The sequence below is a fragment of the Montipora capricornis genome, chromosome 1 (genome assembly GCF_036669925.1).
Source record: "Montipora capricornis isolate CH-2021 chromosome 1, ASM3666992v2, whole genome shotgun sequence".
Taxonomy (NCBI): Eukaryota; Metazoa; Cnidaria; class Anthozoa; order Scleractinia; family Acroporidae; genus Montipora; species Montipora capricornis.
The window spans coordinates 1,307,319-1,324,818 of NC_090883.1; the positions used below are offsets into that span (position 1 = coordinate 1,307,319).

Sequence of the window (17,500 nt, forward strand, 5' to 3'; positions counted from 1 at the left end):
AAATACTGAAGGTGAAAAAAAAATTAGAGACATTTTAAAAAAAAACTTACTTTTCTGAAAAACTGACCTACAGATTTTGTTGAATTTTAAATATTTTAGAGATTATTTCTAACATTATCTGGTAAAGCTGAAGGGAAAAATCACCGTCCCCTTTTTCAAAAAACACCACATGTCTTGATTTTAAAGGCTCAAAGAAATGCCTTATCGTTGCCATGATAAAGTTATTTTGTACCAAAATGTGATGAGAGAAATCTATGATGGGTACTTAATACCCTCGCCAAATTGTGTCTCCATATGACTACCGTAACTGCATCGGTTACTAATTTAACTCCTGGACAGCTTGAAAATTCGTACTCAACTTGACGATCATGTACCACAGAAAACAAGACTTAGAAATACAAAGTTACAAGCAAGATACTTAAAGCTTCAGAAACGCCAAAAAACCACGACTGAAATAAACTACTTACAAGATCTGTACGGCCACTCCGGGTACAACAACTGACTAACAAAAGGAAATACAATACCTTTTATACGAAAGACGAATGCCGAATGAAGTGACTAAATGCACAAAGGGAATTACATATAATTAGGAAACAGAACTTAAGTACATTGAATAGACGGGATAACGAAGCAAATACCGACTAATTACCGCATGCGAAATTTAGGCAAATTTACAAATATCTCATAAACGCGATGAACTACGCGGTACAACTGTTAAGCGACGACAAATGACAGCAAATACATAGAGCAAAAAAATTGCAAATGTAGCAAAACTTGTTGGGAAATATTTAGTGAAATGAAAAAAATTGATTTTTCATGTCTACAGAATCTAAGGACAGCATATGTTTATTTGTTTGACAAAAGGAGGAACTATTTCGAGCCTCCTTAAATCGACTTTGAATGGTTTTCTTCTGCAAATGCTGTTGAGATCACTTCGTGAGTATATACTAAAACAATTATTCTTTTCAATCTCGGTGGATAGTGGCAGAATATTTGCCTCGCTGCTTCGCGCCTCGGTAAATATTTTGCCACTATTCACCTCGATTTCAATAAATAATAAAATATTACAGTATGGTGTCCTTGGTCCGCGAATTTTCCGAAAATGGTGTTATATTTCCTCATTAACTACAGTACCACCAAAAACAAGTCTGTCCAATGATTTCTTGATTATTCTTCTTTCACATGACGAAATTTCGGCTTTCCTGCTATTGGTGCTTGTGTGGAATTCAAGTTTGTTAACAGGTGTGTTAATTTTGTCTTTCTAGAAAGTCTCTACTCAGTAGTGCGGCTCCGTAACTTACATGTATACTTGGCTTGTGTAAAGATAAAACGCAACGAGAACACGTGCCTTTTTGCAGAACGGATTTACACTGATAAGCTAATTTCTGCGGTTGGGAAGAAATTTGCTGCAGAGTTTTAATCTTTTGTTTTCTCGACTCTTGAAAAATATCAACAATTTTTGCATAGGGGTCCTTGGTCAGCGACTTATATACCACTTATGACCCCAGAGAACTTAAATCTCGCAACGCAGGTAAAGAAAACCTTCGATAAATGGAAAAGGTCTTTGCTTTAACTGAATATTTTCAGAATCTTGTTTGTACATGTTTACAAACGGGTTACTTTCTTTTGTATATCTAGAATACCTACACGGTCATGGTATAATGAAATGGAGCTTTTGATGGGAGACGGTCAACTGAAAATAAATGCAGATTCTATACTCACAACGACATCCAATACGATTGTACCTGAGATATATCAAGGATAGAACAGAATAAATAAATTTTCATCTTCCTACAGAAATTATCGGGATTCAAAGGTATTTTTTTTGGACTGCTTACATGATTCGCGGACCAAGGACCAAATTCGGGGACGAAGGGCTCGCGATTATGTTGACCTTTTTTCAAATTACAAGAGAAATATTTCAGTTTGGAACTTGCCAATTTAATACAATCGCAAGAAACGAAAAACCTATCTTCATGGAAACTTTCAGTTCGTTACGTTTGATTCAGGTAAGATATTCAAGATTATCCTTTTTTCTCGCGGACCGCGGACACCATACTGTACTCATGCAGCAATATTAGGATATGGCCTCAACGCACTACGTAATCATTCAGTAGCAATCGAACACACCTACAACTTCGTTTATTTTAGCTTACGTTTGTTATGTCCAAAAAAATGACGAACTTCATTTATTATCACCCTATACGTTAAATTACCAATAATCGGCTTATTAGCGTTTGACTTGGACCATATAAAACATATACTTAGGCTTAGAGTCTATTCAAAACATTTTATGAACGTTCTTAGATTTCTTTTAACATTAAAATGTGATAACCTTCAACCACAGCTCGGTAGGAAGACTTACCGACTTGGGTCGTTCGAAGGAAAGCAACTTTGATCAGAGCATTCAAGCAGAAAAGTATCAAACATGAATATTAACCAATAGTGAGGCTGCCATATCAGCGACTACCAGCGCTATTCAGATATTTAAGCCCTCTTTGTCAACAGAGCTACCCGCATTGTTAGTGTACTGACTGGCTTACCGAGTCTCGGGTGTGACCTTAAGTGGAAAAGTCTTGCGCAAGCTGTTTTATAAACAGTTCAGACTTTTTAATTAATTAATGAAGTTTATTATTCCATTATTTACGCCATTTTACCATATTTGGTCAAGAGGACGCGCAAAATATGAGACGATGATAAACTGTAGTGTCCCCTTTTGACCGGTTTCGAACAGAGCAAATACGGACGGAACGGAAGTTTTTCAACACGATGCAAAGCCTCAGAATGATGCATTTAGTCTTTGGAGGAGGATACATGAACATTATTTTTGAAGTTGGATTTTGACATCTAGCGCACTTCACAATATTAAGTTAATTTCAAATTTTAACGCCAATTCTTAAGAAAGTTTTTTTTTGCCGGAATATCAGTATTCTCGAACGTTTAAGAAAATAATTTCCTCTTAGCGATGATCTCATCTCGTAAGAATGAATATTACCTTGATGGCTGAATAGGTTATGTATAGTAGGAGGTGTAACTCGTCATTTCGTTTATCCCATCAAATAAAGGACATTTGGCTGGCTTTTTGTGCTGCCAGGGAAAAATACTACGCAGCTCGCAAAATATCCGCGCATACTATATGTTAAGCCATCGAATAAGATGCCGTTTAATGAAACAACTATTCCATCCCCTCTTGTTTGGTATAAGCTAACAAAGCACCACCCGCCTCTGACTGACCTCTGACTGTTTGCCAGTCTCATATCCAACTGTCGCTCGTGGAATAACATCCTGTTGGCAAGCAAACATTTTAAATAGTAAATATTGTCAGGCAAAGATGGGACAGCGTCAATAACTGAACTACTGTCTTCCTTTAGTTTTTATCAATCTTCATTTCAACTCTATTTGGGCGTCAGATAACTTAAGTTATAAGGGATTCTTTGCGGAAAGATTGCCCTATATAACTATAGTTGTTATAAAATTCATCGGAATTGAATAAACAAAACAGAATGTGTATTACTAGCGTTAAATTGACGATCGATTTATCTTTAAAAGCGAGCCAGAATTAAAAACCAGGATGATATTCCTGAAACAATTAGTATAATTATTATTATTAACTTCAATTGTTAACTTCACAGTACTATCGGACCTCATGTCAGGTGTTGCTCATGATTAATTCATGTTCTCTTTTTGGCCAGGTTTCCGTTGTTTTAACCTCGGACAACCATGTTTTATTTTACTAAAAATTGGTCTCCCGGTAGACTTTACTGTCGTCATGGCCGACGTACTGGACGACCGCCCATTTCGGGGACTGGAACTTACGATTAGTAATGGTAATAGGACTGAGTGAGTCCAATGCGGTCTGTAATAATACGAGTGATAATAACAAAATCGTACGACCGCGAAGCTGGAGTCCGATTTGTTAATCAGGAGTATGATTACAAAGTAACTGAATTGGACGACACAAAGTCCTCTTACTAATTAATCATAAAAAAAATACAATTTCCGAGAAAAGAAGAAGAAGAGCTAAGTTATGAAAGAAAGGAAAATTTGCATTAAAAGACTGAAAAAGCAGGCGTAAAATGTTTAATATCTCTCTGAAAGAAAGAAAGAAAGAAAGAAAGAAAGAAAGAAAGAAAGCCCGCCCGATTTAGGAGTCTGTTCACTGTCTCTATGGTGATTGAAACTAAGGATGTGATTGTTTTTTCAAGATGGTTTTTACTACGTTTACCTCTGCCAAATTTATGCGTGTAGCAAATTGGATAGTGATCGCTTAGACCATAGACTGGAACAATATTTTCGCTGATTCTATCTTCGTTTGTTGTGTATAGATGATCTAATAAAGTAGATGTATTCTTGTATTCTCTCGTTGCGGTGTTTATTAATTTCTTCAAGCCTGCATCCCGGAATATCTTGATGAGCTTGCAGTTTGCATTCGTCGCATCAAGAAGATTTATGTTGAAGTCGCGCCGGTCACTATAATTTCGTTCAATGACAAGAAGATAATTGTTAGCATTCAACAATGCTAACAAGTGGAGTAACCGGTAACCGAGAGATTTACGCTCTTAAGAGTCCCTGCCCGTAATTATCAAACACAACTCGGCAAGGGTCGAAAATTCGATTTCGCTCATATTTTTATGGTAGACAGGCTAGGGCATGACAAAAACTACTGGATAGTTTTTTCGGCAAAATATCCTTTTATTTCAAAGAAATATGCAAATTATCAAATTCCGTTAAAATCGCCATGTCACGCACTATTTTATTAAACAACTTTGAGAGTCTCGCATGGAAAAGAACATTATTCTTCCGTCTTTAGAACACTCAAATATTTTTGTGCAATGTTTAAATGTGTGCTTGGTCGATTTTAGTGAATGTTGTGCTGTTGTTTTGGGTGGAAAATAATTAAATTTCGAAGACATGTATTTCATTCACTTAAAAGTACTTCGTAAATATAATTAATTTTCATCATGTGCGAAACCTTCAAATGGATTAAGCTTCTGGTGGTTGAATCGCCGAAGAATGTTCTACAGATTCCTGTAAAAATTTCTTTGGGCAAATGATTGTGAGCGACGCGAGAGCTTTTCAAAGTACGTTAAAAATGCAAATATTTGCCCTTCGTCGTCAAATATCAATTGACGGGTTACACGTAAATCTTAGCATGCGCCACATGACTTGACCCATGTTAAGTTGAAATAGACACAGAGATGATAATTTCGAAATTTTCTAACCTTATTGGCAGTAAGAGACAGGTCCATAGGCCGATTTAACGTGTTTCTTTCACGATTCGTCGCCTTTAAGCGGTCAAAGTTTGCTTCTGTTTAGACATTAACGTCTAATGCACATCGCCAACTGTAACGTAATCAGTGGTCGAATATCATGAATCTGTGATCTTCTTTCGCGGCATATAATCATCACTGCATCTACCTAAGTCAACAGCTGCTAAGCAATTCGTGGATAGTTGTTTTCGTTGTACGTACTACACCAAGTTGACCAAAATATTACATTTGATTGCGACCTTTTACCTTTGCTCCCAAGAGTGTCGGCGCCCGCAGCACAATCTTGCAGCGTTCGTTATTTGGTCGTCACGCAATGCTATCATTTTAGTAGGTAGCTACACAGGTAGGGGTATATAGTAATAATAATAATAAAAAAATTAAACAAATAAAAAAAATGTAAAACAAATATAAATATTTGATTTCGATATATTCGTATTTTGCTTTCCATATTTTGTATTGGGCACTCTAACACTGCGACTCGCCTTACCGTGGCCACCCAACAAACATTTTTTTCAAGTTAGCCAATCAGTGTGAGCGGATTTGATTGACAGACAAGCCTCCATTTGGTTCTTGCGCGTTGAAACTTTCTATGGAGGTGTGTCTGTCAATCAAATTCGCGTATCTTGATCAGTAACTAACTTGTAAAAATGTTTGTTGGGTGGCCACGGTATGGCGCGTCGCACTGTAAAATAAGTGAAACAATTTGTTGAAAGTTCATCTGTTTTTAGTCTGGGCTAGCGAGCAGTTCTTTGATTGGCTACGCTACTATCTATTCTGTGATAGATAGTATTTAGTGTAGCAGCTAACAAAATTAATGACGGCCGCCTCTTGGCGTTCTCAAAGTGTCTGTGAAGAGGATTTAGATAAAGTTTTCAACCACTAGTTGATTTATGCTAAAAGGGAATGAGACGAACACCCCCGAAACCCGCCCCGAAAGAGCTCTAACTCGGGCCCCGGCCACAGTAAAGCTTAAGCGTTTTTATCTCGAAGAAAACGAAGCAAAATATTTTCGCCCACACTAACGTTTAATTTTCCCATTGGTTTCATCTGTCCAAAGTAAAACGTTGGAAAACGATAAGAACGAGTTGGACCTAGGATTGTGCATATGTGAAATAAATGTTCAGTTAATACCACTACATTCACAAAGAAGTCCCACCACGCGTTAGCTCTTCCCGGTCTAGTCCAATGTCTCCTTTGTCTTTCGTATGGCTTTCCTTCTCTATCTCTATATCTCTTCGTGCCATAAGGCACATAAGGCTTTGACATTCTCTTTCCACACACTTCGGTTTGCTGCTAAAGCTCTGACAGTCGTCCATGATTGCCACCCAGCTACTCGTCTTTCGTCTTCAACCATTCTCCTCCATGTTGTTTTTGGTCGACCTGGTCTCCTCCTCCCCTCTGGCCTCCACTCCAATGCTGTAACACAGTGCTCCTCTCTGTTCTTCCTCAATATATGCCCGATCCAATTCCATCTTCGGCGTCTGATCTCATCACTCGGTCTGTTCACTCCTGTGGTCTCCTGGATTTGTTGGTGCGAGATGGTCCGTGGCAATCTTATTCTCAGTATGCTTTTTATGCATTTGTATTGGAAAGCGTCCAGCTTCTTTGCTTCTGTTTTCGTGAGTTTCCAAGCTTCGCAGCCATACATCAAAACTGCTCTGACAATTGTTTTGAACAATTGAACTTTCGACTTCCTGCTAATTTCGTTACAGTCCCAAATTCTTCGCAACCTGTAGACAGTTTGTCTGGCTTTACTTAGTCTCTGTTGTATGTCTTTGGTCGCCACGCCTTCTGTATCCAGAAGTGCACCTAGGTACTAGGTTTCCTTCATCAGCTCTAAATTGTTATGGCGGAATCTCACAAAACGCTTCAGGCATTAATTTGTGACATTTGTTTCCGTGCGGAGATCGGGTGACTTCGAACGCGTAAGAAAAACTGCAAATTGGGGAGAGGCTTGTGAAGATTTGTCAGTTTTAAAAAAATGTCTGTTGTCGAGCGCGCGCAAGATGATGCGTTTGGTACCGGGGTTGGGTAACGGTATGATTACCGGTATGTTGCGAAAAGCAATATGCCACGTCAATATTCTAACATGGCCCCAAGGCTTTCAGGACAAACATCCATATTTGGTGTTGTCTTCTTTGTATCCAGTCTCTTTCGGGAATTTAGAGACAAAAGAAACTTTAAAAAGTTACAAAATAATTATCCCTAAAGCCTCAGAGCAAGTAAGAATAGTGATATATCGAACGTGGCCTATTTGAGTAAAAAAAAAAACTTTGCAAAAGACGCACAAAAGTCTCCGACTATCGCGAGAGTATTCGAAAACAAATTCTGCAAAGTTGAAAAAAAGACTAACGACTTCTTTTTGTGTTTGCACTGTTTGGTTTTGTGGAAGCTGCTTTTGCACAGCGCGGAAAGACCTAGGAACGAGTTTAAGCCGAAAGTGTTACGCAATGTAGGTAGCGGATCGCGTAAGAGATGACAACAGGAGACAACTCAGAAGACAAAGGGAAAATAGTCATTCTTTATATTCTTTTATTTACTCTCTTCCCACTCAACAAGATTTTGTGCTCAAAATGGTTACGTATATATCAGGATAGAAATTGACCTACCCCTACCTCTAGGCTGGGATGACAGCATTGCGTGACAAACAAATGACGAACCGCTGCAAAGTATTCAAGGTCAAGCAGCGATCGTTCAGATGTGGTAGTATTTTGGCGCTGTGCGAAGTAAGCAACTATCCACAAATGACTCAGCCGTTGCTGAGTTAGATGCAGTGGCGATCAGATGCGCCGAAATATGGTATTTGACCATTAAATACGATGACAGTTGGCGATGTAGATCAGGGCCATTCCATTTAATATCCACACCCCCCCGTTGACGAGATTTTCTTAAGGGGGGTCGAGTTATTGACATTTTCTAAGGGGTAAAGCAAATTTTGAAGAGTTTCTAAGGGGACAGAGATAGAGTGAGTCAAATTTCTTATGAGGAACACACTTCAAAGAAAATTTGTCCATGAAATAATAATATGTCAAGTGAAGCTATGATCTTGGCAGTTATGACCGCAATTTTTCCAATTGCGTAGAGAAGCCTGAAAAATTCAGGACTTCAACGGGGTTGAAGTCCTGAATTTTTCAGGCTTCTCTACGCAATTGCAAAAATTGCGCTCATAACTGCCAAGATCATAGCTTCACTTGATTTCATATCCGCAGTTCATATATGATTCATTTCATATACCATTTCATCATAAAAATATGTCCCACAAATGCAGACAGCTATGGTCACTGTTTTGTTTTGTTTTGTTTTTTTGCGATAAATAGCAAACATCAAAACTTAATTAATTAATTGCCGGTGACAATGAAAGAATAAAGGCGTTCCAAACTAAATCGTCCTTTTCCAATTAAGCAAATTCCGCTAAAAAAAGGGCAAATAAGCATGTTAAACAGCACATTTCCGACAGAATACTGGCGATAGAGGGTATTCTACAATAACTAAGTGACACACAGTTCAAAACTTGACCACTTTATTATGTTTCTAACGAAAAGTACAGTTTTTTGACATCTAAAAAGTTATAATTTTTCCGGACTGCGTTTAAATGTCATCAGAGGACATTCAACTCTTTTTGTCAGTTGAAATCTCTGTGGAATGCTTGAGTTATATCATCTTTATTGCTATGTTATTTTTCATGTTTAACTTATACATTCGGAATTGAATCTTTTGTATGCAGAATAAAACAACGAATTCATAATAAATGTAAGGGATTAAGGTGGCTCCCTAGAGTTTTGACGAAAATCGTGCTTATAGAACACGAGTTAAGAAACGAAACTTAGTTAATTTTCCTTAAAGTTTTCCCCCGTAGAGATTTACCAGCATGGGTACTGGTGAAGTAAGACTTATGTTTTGGTTGTCAATATTTGGATGAAGGCCGTTACCATGGCAACATCTCATCTAATGACAGGCACATATTTTCCTCATTTTGGCCTAGACTCCTCGATATTTTAACTTTCCTTCGGTGAATTTTTTTCATATTTTGTCACATCATGGAAATGATATTGCCTGACATTTTGAACTGGTAAAAAGTCAAGGTTGTTCAGACGGTTTTTCCAGTATTCTGTAATTTCTCATTATTCTAAATATATGAGATTAGCTCTGACAGATTTTAACAAAAATAGCGTATTTTATACGAATTGTATGTGGTTACAACTGAGCCAAATTTAAAAAAAATTCACCGAAGGAAATGCGAGAAACTTAGCGTTCATTTTCTTACGTGACGTCACAAAAATCGGAAAAACACGCGTGGTATCGCGCGTGGGTATTCATTTTAGCGCACGCTCATGTGACGCCATGTATCGCGTGCGAGAAAGCAAGAGTAAGTTAGAGCTCTTTTAGCGGTTATTTATTGAGCTTTTTTGTCATATTTTTTTGGCCCTAAGCTTACACACATCTTTGAACCGAGTTTGAAACTATTGCTACTTATACCGAAGGGATTTCACGCCTTTCAAGTACTGAAGTGATTTCGTTTCTGCTTAGGGTTACTTGCGTCATTTTTGAACGCGCGATTAATACTGACGTTTGGCAGGCAATGGTAGCGCGCGCTATTGAGTCTCAGTAAAACTCTAGGGAGCCACCTTAAACGACGCTTTGCACGGTTGTGTTCAAATTTAAGTGTTAGTACCATTTAAGGCTCCAAGTGTGCCATTTTCTGCACCTATTGCATTGCAAAACACTTACTCGACGGCTCGGGAGAATTTAACGTCATTAAGTGTAAGCCAAGTCAAACTTAAAGTTTTGGCTCCAAAAGCGGATTCCAACTAGTGCTATCCGTTGGCAAAATGGGCATTTCACATAAATAGAAATCGGAATTAAGATTGCTCTGAAAAGGACTCAAAAGTTTACATCGTCTTCCACAATTCACGGTAGGAAAAAAAGTAAGTATTTTGGGTAGAAAAATCGGGCTCGAAAAATAAGTATCGTCGGCTACAATCAACAAATGGTGGACTGAAAGAAAAATTTCGGGTCCGAAAATCGGAATCCAAACAATTATTATCCATGGTCATCCGCAACCCATAAATGGTGGACTGAAAGAAAGAGTTTGGTTCCGAAAATCGGGCAAAAAATGCCTTATAGTTAATAGTCTTAATAAGAAAAAAAAAAGGAATTATGGGTCCAAAAATCGGACTTAAGTGAAACTGATTTTTTCTGAGAAAAAAAGTGAAAGTGTAATACCCTGCGGACTCCATTTAAAACGGGCAGTGTGATGCGATCGCATGTGCAGTATTTTTCACACGCAGAGATTTTAACAGACGTTAATTTTTTTGCTTTTTCTGTTTAAGTCTAGACTAAATACGGCTTTAGAAAGGCACTAAAATGCAAATTTATCAATTATCGCTGATTTGGAGTCAAAGAAATAAAATCGAACACAAACATGATGCCATGTTTGTTTTCTGCGTGGCAGGTGAATTCAGTGAAGTGTGATCGGGAACACTGTCGGCGGCTCAAGCACTCACACTCTGCGATAAACCAGACATATCATCAAAATTAACATGAAATTTCAAAGCTGAAAGAAAGGACATTTCTTTCCAAGAGACGACTTTGAAGTCGAAAGACGACAAGCAGCGAAAAAATTCACCCGTGTTTTACGACTCTTTTACTCACCGATTGAGGTTTTATAATTTGTGCAACATATAAACACAACCAGTGCATACAGTTCCTCTCATCGAAATGCAGCTTTTTTTCAAAATATTTAAATAGACATTTTAGAGCGAAGATAGTAAATATGTTATCAACAAACGATGATGTGGTGGTCTCTAATATTTAAGCGACTGGCTAGAAAGCAAATACGAAGTCGGACTTCGATCCTTGGTAATAGTGAAACAGCTTGTGCTTCGATTACACCATACGTTGAATTTCTCATGAATTCACGTCTTAAAAAGTTTCTCTTCATTGTAGATGCTGTATTTGGTATTTTGACTGCTCTTCTTTTGCTTTCTTGAGGATACTGAATCACTATTTGTCTGCTTTTAGCTCGATGGAGCACAGAACCAAAACGAAAATATAGTGATTTTTTTTTTTCTGAACGCCACAGGATATTTCATTCACTAAAGTGACCACGGGTGGCTTTGCTTGTGAAAGATATTCACTCCCTACAAACTCCTTTGAAAAAGTTGGCAAACTTTTTCAAACTTTTTGGCAGGCTGTCACGCATGCGCCACCGGTAAATTGCATTTTAAAAAAAGACCGAGCCCAATAAAACATAACATATCACCGTTTTTACCGGAATTTTCCTAGAATGAAAAATGACGATTTAGTTTGGAACGCCTTAATATGATGGGATATTTATAATTTATCATCAATTAAGTGTTAGAATTTACCATGTTCAAGTGATGTTTAAAGTAAAATAAAGAACTTAAAATACCTTGTTTGGAAGAACTGGCATTCTGATAAGAAGACGGAATCAGCTCCACTAAGTCACTGCTTTCTGCATTCGCACCGAAAAAAGTGAATAAACAGTATTTTTCTACTCCAATTACGTAATTGTGTAGTAATGCATATTCCATGTTTGATTAGCAGCCGTCAACGGAAATTTCAACAGTTTAGTCAACAAATGACTCTTTCATCGTTTTTCCTGGATGCGATGTCTAGACATGTCTGGAATTCTATTGTTGCATGCAGCAAAAACACTAGACCTTGTCAATCCATGGATCATACCTTTCTTCGAAAACTGTCTCGAAACTGAAGAAACTGAAAGTGCCATCAGTGAAGATTTCCCGGCTGCAGATTTTTACGAGATGCAAGTTTCTCTATTTAAAATCTTGAAGCGATTAATCTACAAGTTAAAGATAAATGAAAATGTGCGACCTTTTCAATTACTTTTTAAATAATAAATATATTTTCTCGTGATGTATGTCAATTAAACTCTCATCAAAACTCGAAAGAATATAACGAAGTAGAACGCTACCAGTGGAGTGCATAATTCTAAAAACGCACAGTGGCGGCCTGCCGTGGGCACAGATTAACGCCATCAAAAAAATCGAAATCGCGAGGTCTTCTGTATTTAAATCAACAGCAGGTTGAAGATCAATTAGAAGTAAGCTGCTTTTATAAGTCAGTTTCCATGGCTTTTTTCGTTTTGAACATAAGGCCATCCCCTTTTTTTTTCGTTTACCGTCGAATGCGTTTCCTGATATCGGGTCAGTCGGTCGGATTGAAAAAAAAAAGCCTAAAAAAAATCATAAGCATTCTCGGAATCGCAGCCCTGGTACCCCAGCATAATAGCTGTGGAGCCAGGAAAACAACAAGACAATCAGTTGGTGAAGGTTGTTGCAAAATTAAGACAGCGTGGGGAAAAGGATCAACCACCGAAACTCCTATGCTACATAAAATGGGTTAAAAACGTCGTTAGCTTTTTTTGTTTTGTTTTTTTTTTTTTGTTTTGGAAATGCCAAAAATTTGGGTCGGTCGGACGACGTGAAAAGGAGAAAAAAAAGGGGATGGCCTAACACATTAATTTTTGAATTTCCGAGTTTTAACTTCGCATGACACCAATGTCAGTTGATGTCTGGTTGGAAAAAATATCTTGCCTTGAGACTTTCAGCAGTCTTGACGTTTCAAGTATTATGAAATAAAGTTCAAGGATTTGAAAATATTCAAGTTTTAATGTTCGCGTTTGGCTCTAGTCTAGAATATGTATGAAACGTTCATTTCAGTTTTATTTTTGTTTGAAGGGCAAACGAGTTTAACAAATTCGGTTTCACGCCAGCCCGGCATAACTATTCCGGGGATGGAGGGTGGTGGGTGAGGCGTAGGGGTAGGGAGTGAAGGGTACCATAACTGAAACAACCCAAACCTTTGCAAAAATGCTAACCTTAGGCCTATTCATTATCTAAAGCATAGTGTTTAGGCCTAAGCATTTTCGTAAAGGTTTAGTTTGTTTCAGCTATAGTACCCTTCACCACCTACCCCCACCCCTACCCCTCACTCCCTACCCCTCGCCTCCTACCCCCACCCCCCACCCCCGGAATAGTCATGCCGGGCAGCCCTATTGTACGTTTTTGTGGGTTCTAGACAAACTCTAGAAGTGTTCCAAAACACAATTCGTACAACGATTAACAGCTTTCATCAACCGGCGTTGTTTATTGATTCATTCACTGCACCATCAAAGTTCAGTAAGACAGACCGACAGAGGTAAGCAATATTCTGACTTGGGATGCGTCATCTGGATTTAGATCTGAAAATCTGATTTTTGGGCTTTCCAATCGAACACAAAATCAGAAAAGGGATTTCGCTGCGCATCCAAAAAATCAATAGTGAGACACCCTTAAAGTGTCGAGAAACTTTCTAATAGAGGGAGATTGATGGTTTCCGGTGATCCTACCTTTTAATAAAAAAACACTTGAAAACGACCTCGACATGAATCTCTCTCTCTGTTCCCTCTTTCCGGAAGCACAACGACGCCTTTTCAGAGAGAGATGTTTGGAAATAAAATGGTTATTTTTTATGGTTAAACTAGACACATTTTGTCATCACTATTATTAGCTAAAGGATCCTCAGGAAAAATCGGCAACCGTGTAGCATGAATATTGTGCGGATTTTTTTTTCCGATTCGAGAAGAAATTTCTGCTGGGAACTGGTGTTCCTTCAAATGACCCATTCGTGCTAATCTAGTACTGAATATTGCTTGTCATTTTCTGTCCTTTAGCTGTTGTTTTTTTTTTGCGATACAGACTACGTTATGTATCTAAGCTAGTATTGCTTTTTGTAATTAAGTTTTTTGCCCTTTCGCTTTTCATTTTGATTCCTATATTCTTTTTTGAGCGAGACCAAGGGCACCACGTTTAGCTGTTGTTTTGTTTGCGATACAGACTACGGTATGTATCTAAGCTAGGATTGCTTTTCAATGGTAAATCATGTCAATGTTCTTTTTTAAGTCCAGTGTATATCGCCCAAGTGGCATAAGTCTACTAATTTTTTTGATATGACTAAAAACGAAATTAATTTTTGCTGCGTATTACTTTGTGGGTTTTTTATTCTGTGGGAACTATTTTTTTACGGATCAGCCGGGTCAATGCGCAAAAACCGCAAAAATTAGAATCCGCAAAATTTTCATGCTACATGGTATTTGAAACATCCGATCTGAGTTTCGCGCCATTTTTAACGACTGACAATCAAAAATATCGAGAAGCAACAGTTTTGTTGAAAACTGCTATAACCTGTAAAAGAAAAAAAAATCTACTTGCTATTGTGATTTTTTTAATATGGTTAGTGAAGTTGAGAAGTTACACTTACAGTCACATTTCTATGTCCGAACAACTGCAGGAGATGCGCTTATGACGTATATCCTTGTTGGAACACACCAGCGGAAGAATTCGTCTGTAATCAGGTTTAAACTCATCCAATCAAATTATGTTAATAGCGGCTGTGTCGTAGCTGCGATAAGAGTTATCCTTACAATCAAGTTTTTTGTAATTGAATTACAAAAAGAGAAAATCATATTCTTTTTTTGGGACCTTAAAAATCTATTGTAACTTAAAACTGAACTACTCAGTGAACTTTTGAAGATGTGGGCTCTCCAATTTTACTACCACAGAAGCTTAGAGCAAATAGATCTCCCGATCGAAACGACTATATTCAGGGGCACCCAACGAGCAAATTAAGCCAAAGGCTATTGCAATTTATAGACTGTCCAAAGAGATGTTTTTATCACCTAAAAGAATTAATTTTATTTTGATCTGTTCGGATATCTTAACTGAAAACTAGTGTCTGAAAATTTTAGGGAATGAAGCTGATCTTCATTTCAAAAATTGCTAGCTGAAAATTTGATCGTCCGAAACTGCTAGGTGACCTTTTTAAGTGCCAAAAATTGCAAAAATTTCCCGAAAACGTAAGGGACTACTTTTCCTGGTTGCAAATATTTTAGGTGATGTCTTAGTAAAGAAATCTATAGCTGTTTGGCAACGTAGAATCCGGCGAACGCCAAACCGAAATTCTTAGAACAGTTTGACTCTCCTAAATATATTTCAGCGAAGCGTATTGCTGGGTGCCCCTGCACAGTTTGCTGAGAAATAAATTCTGGTGAGCGAAAACGTTGCACAGACACAAATTAAACACATCTGTGAATTATTTATTTTCGTCTGTTCCTCCATGCAGTAAAGCTGTGCATTAACGGCGCAAGGAATAACGACACGTCAATGCGTAATTAAGTTTTTTGCCCTTTCGTTTTTCATTTTGATTCCTATATTGTTTTTTGAGCGAGACCAAGGACACCACGTTGACAGTATTACTTTTTTCCTCATCAAAATTTACAGAAGTCCAAAATGTTGCGTCCTGAAGAAATAGAAAGCCTATCTAGGACAGTCACAAACAAGGATGAGGCAGAGCAGGTTCTTTCCAATTTTCTTCCCTTAGTTAGAGGGTTTCCAGTTAAAGAATTCCGTTCTTCCCGTCAGATGGAACACCTACCCTCAAAATATATTTTGCCAGATGACTGGAGTGAGTTTTCACCTGTATGCAGTACTGGAAATGGAAATTGCTTGTTTAACAGCGTGTCAATTGTGATGAGGATGAGGCAGAGCAGGTTCTTTCGAAAAAGTGTGTCAAATGCGCGCCCGGAGGTCGCCCGGGGTATGCAAATGCAAATTCCCAACCCCCTGGTGGCGACAACGTGTGCAAATGCCCTGCAGTTGCCTGGGAATGGGGTATGGGCTTTGCGGAAATTGGGGGTTTCCTTCTAACTACATTTTTCTTGGGGGGTAAGGTAGATACAACATTTTTCTTTAGGGTTCTAACATAATTACGTTTTTCTAAAGGGTGACCCATTTCTTTTTTATTTTTTCGAAATGTAGTCAGCATTAAATAACTATTTTTCTAAAGGGGGGTAACCTCACTGGATATCATCAACTGGATCGTTATAGATATCGGCAAAAATAATAAAATTCTGAACATATTCTTTACAAATGGACTAAATTCTGAGGGTATTGGTGGATAAAATAATTTCTTAAGGGATACATGTATGACATCAATCGTCAACAGGGGGGGTGTGGATATTAAATGGGATGGCCCTCAGACATTGTGTAAACAGAAGGAAACTGTACTGCTTTATATGTGCCGAATGGCGGGAAAAACACGTTAAATCGGCTTTTGGATCTGCCTTGTGCAGCAAATAAGGTTGGAACATTTCGAAATTATCATCTCTGTGTCTATTTCAACTTAATATGGGTCAGGTCATGTGGCGCATGCTAAAATGTATGGGTAACCAGTCAATTGATATTTGACGACGGAAGGGCAAATATTTGCATTTTTAACGTACTTTGAAAAGCTCTCGCGTCGCTCACAATCATTTGCCCAAAGAAATTTTTACAGGAATCTGTAGACCATTCTTCTACGATTCAACCAGCAGAAGCTTAGTCCATTTGAAGGTTTCGCACATGATGAAAATTAACTATATTTACGAAGTACTTTTAAGTGAATGAAATACATGTCTTCAAAATTTAATCATTTTCCACCCAAAACGACAGCACAACATTCACTAAAATCGACCAAGCACACATTTAAACATTGCACAAAAATATTTGAGTGTTCTAAAGACGGACGAATAATGTCGTTTTGCATGCGAGACTCTCAAAGTTGTTTAATAAAATAGTGCGTGACATGGCGATTTTAACGGAATTTGATAATTTGCATATTTCTCTCAAATAAAAGGATATTTTGCCGAAAAAACTGTCCAGTAGTTATTGTCATGCCCTAGCCTATCTACCTTGAAAATATGAGCCAAATCGAATTTTCGACCCTTGCCACGAAATTAAGAATTTGTCTGATTTTTACAGACAGCCACTCTTAATCACTTAGTCAATGCACATTGAAAGCCTCAGTGTCTTACCGTCCAAAACAACCAAATATGATTAAATAATTAATATGGCTTGTAAATAAATTAATTTGCTGTAGCTGAACATTTTCCCGTGTTTTGAAAATCTGTTTATTTTCCAAAAAATTGTCAGATAGGAAAAAGCCAAAACTTAAACTCAGGCTTCCGCGAAAAACCACAGGCACATAATTTTAGTAACAACTTTGGCATATTCATTCTCGATCCCCATTTTATTGCATCTCAACACGACGTTACTTTTAATCGTAGGGGGGTTTCCTTATTAGCAACCAAAAATTCAAGGATTTGGTTGTCTGGCTTTTCAAACAGGGACAACCTGGATTTTCTCTTAATTTCGAACACTACATTCGTAAAT

General features: G+C 37.8%; 2 protein-coding genes across 2 annotated transcripts in view; one reads left to right on the forward strand and one right to left on the reverse strand.

Moving 5' to 3' along the window:
- The window catches only part of LOC138048595 (uncharacterized), a 31,001-nt gene extending 24,415 nt beyond the window's left edge, over positions 1 to 6,586 (reverse strand). The window contains exon 1 of the mRNA XM_068894767.1: positions 6,427 to 6,586. Within this exon, the coding sequence (XP_068750868.1) occupies positions 6,427 to 6,586 (160 nt within the window). The remainder of the gene's footprint in view (positions 1 to 6,426) is intronic.
- The window catches only part of LOC138044349 (fibrinogen alpha chain-like), a 217,976-nt gene that overhangs the window by 162,818 nt on the left and 37,658 nt on the right, over positions 1 to 17,500 (forward strand). The window lies entirely within an intron of this gene.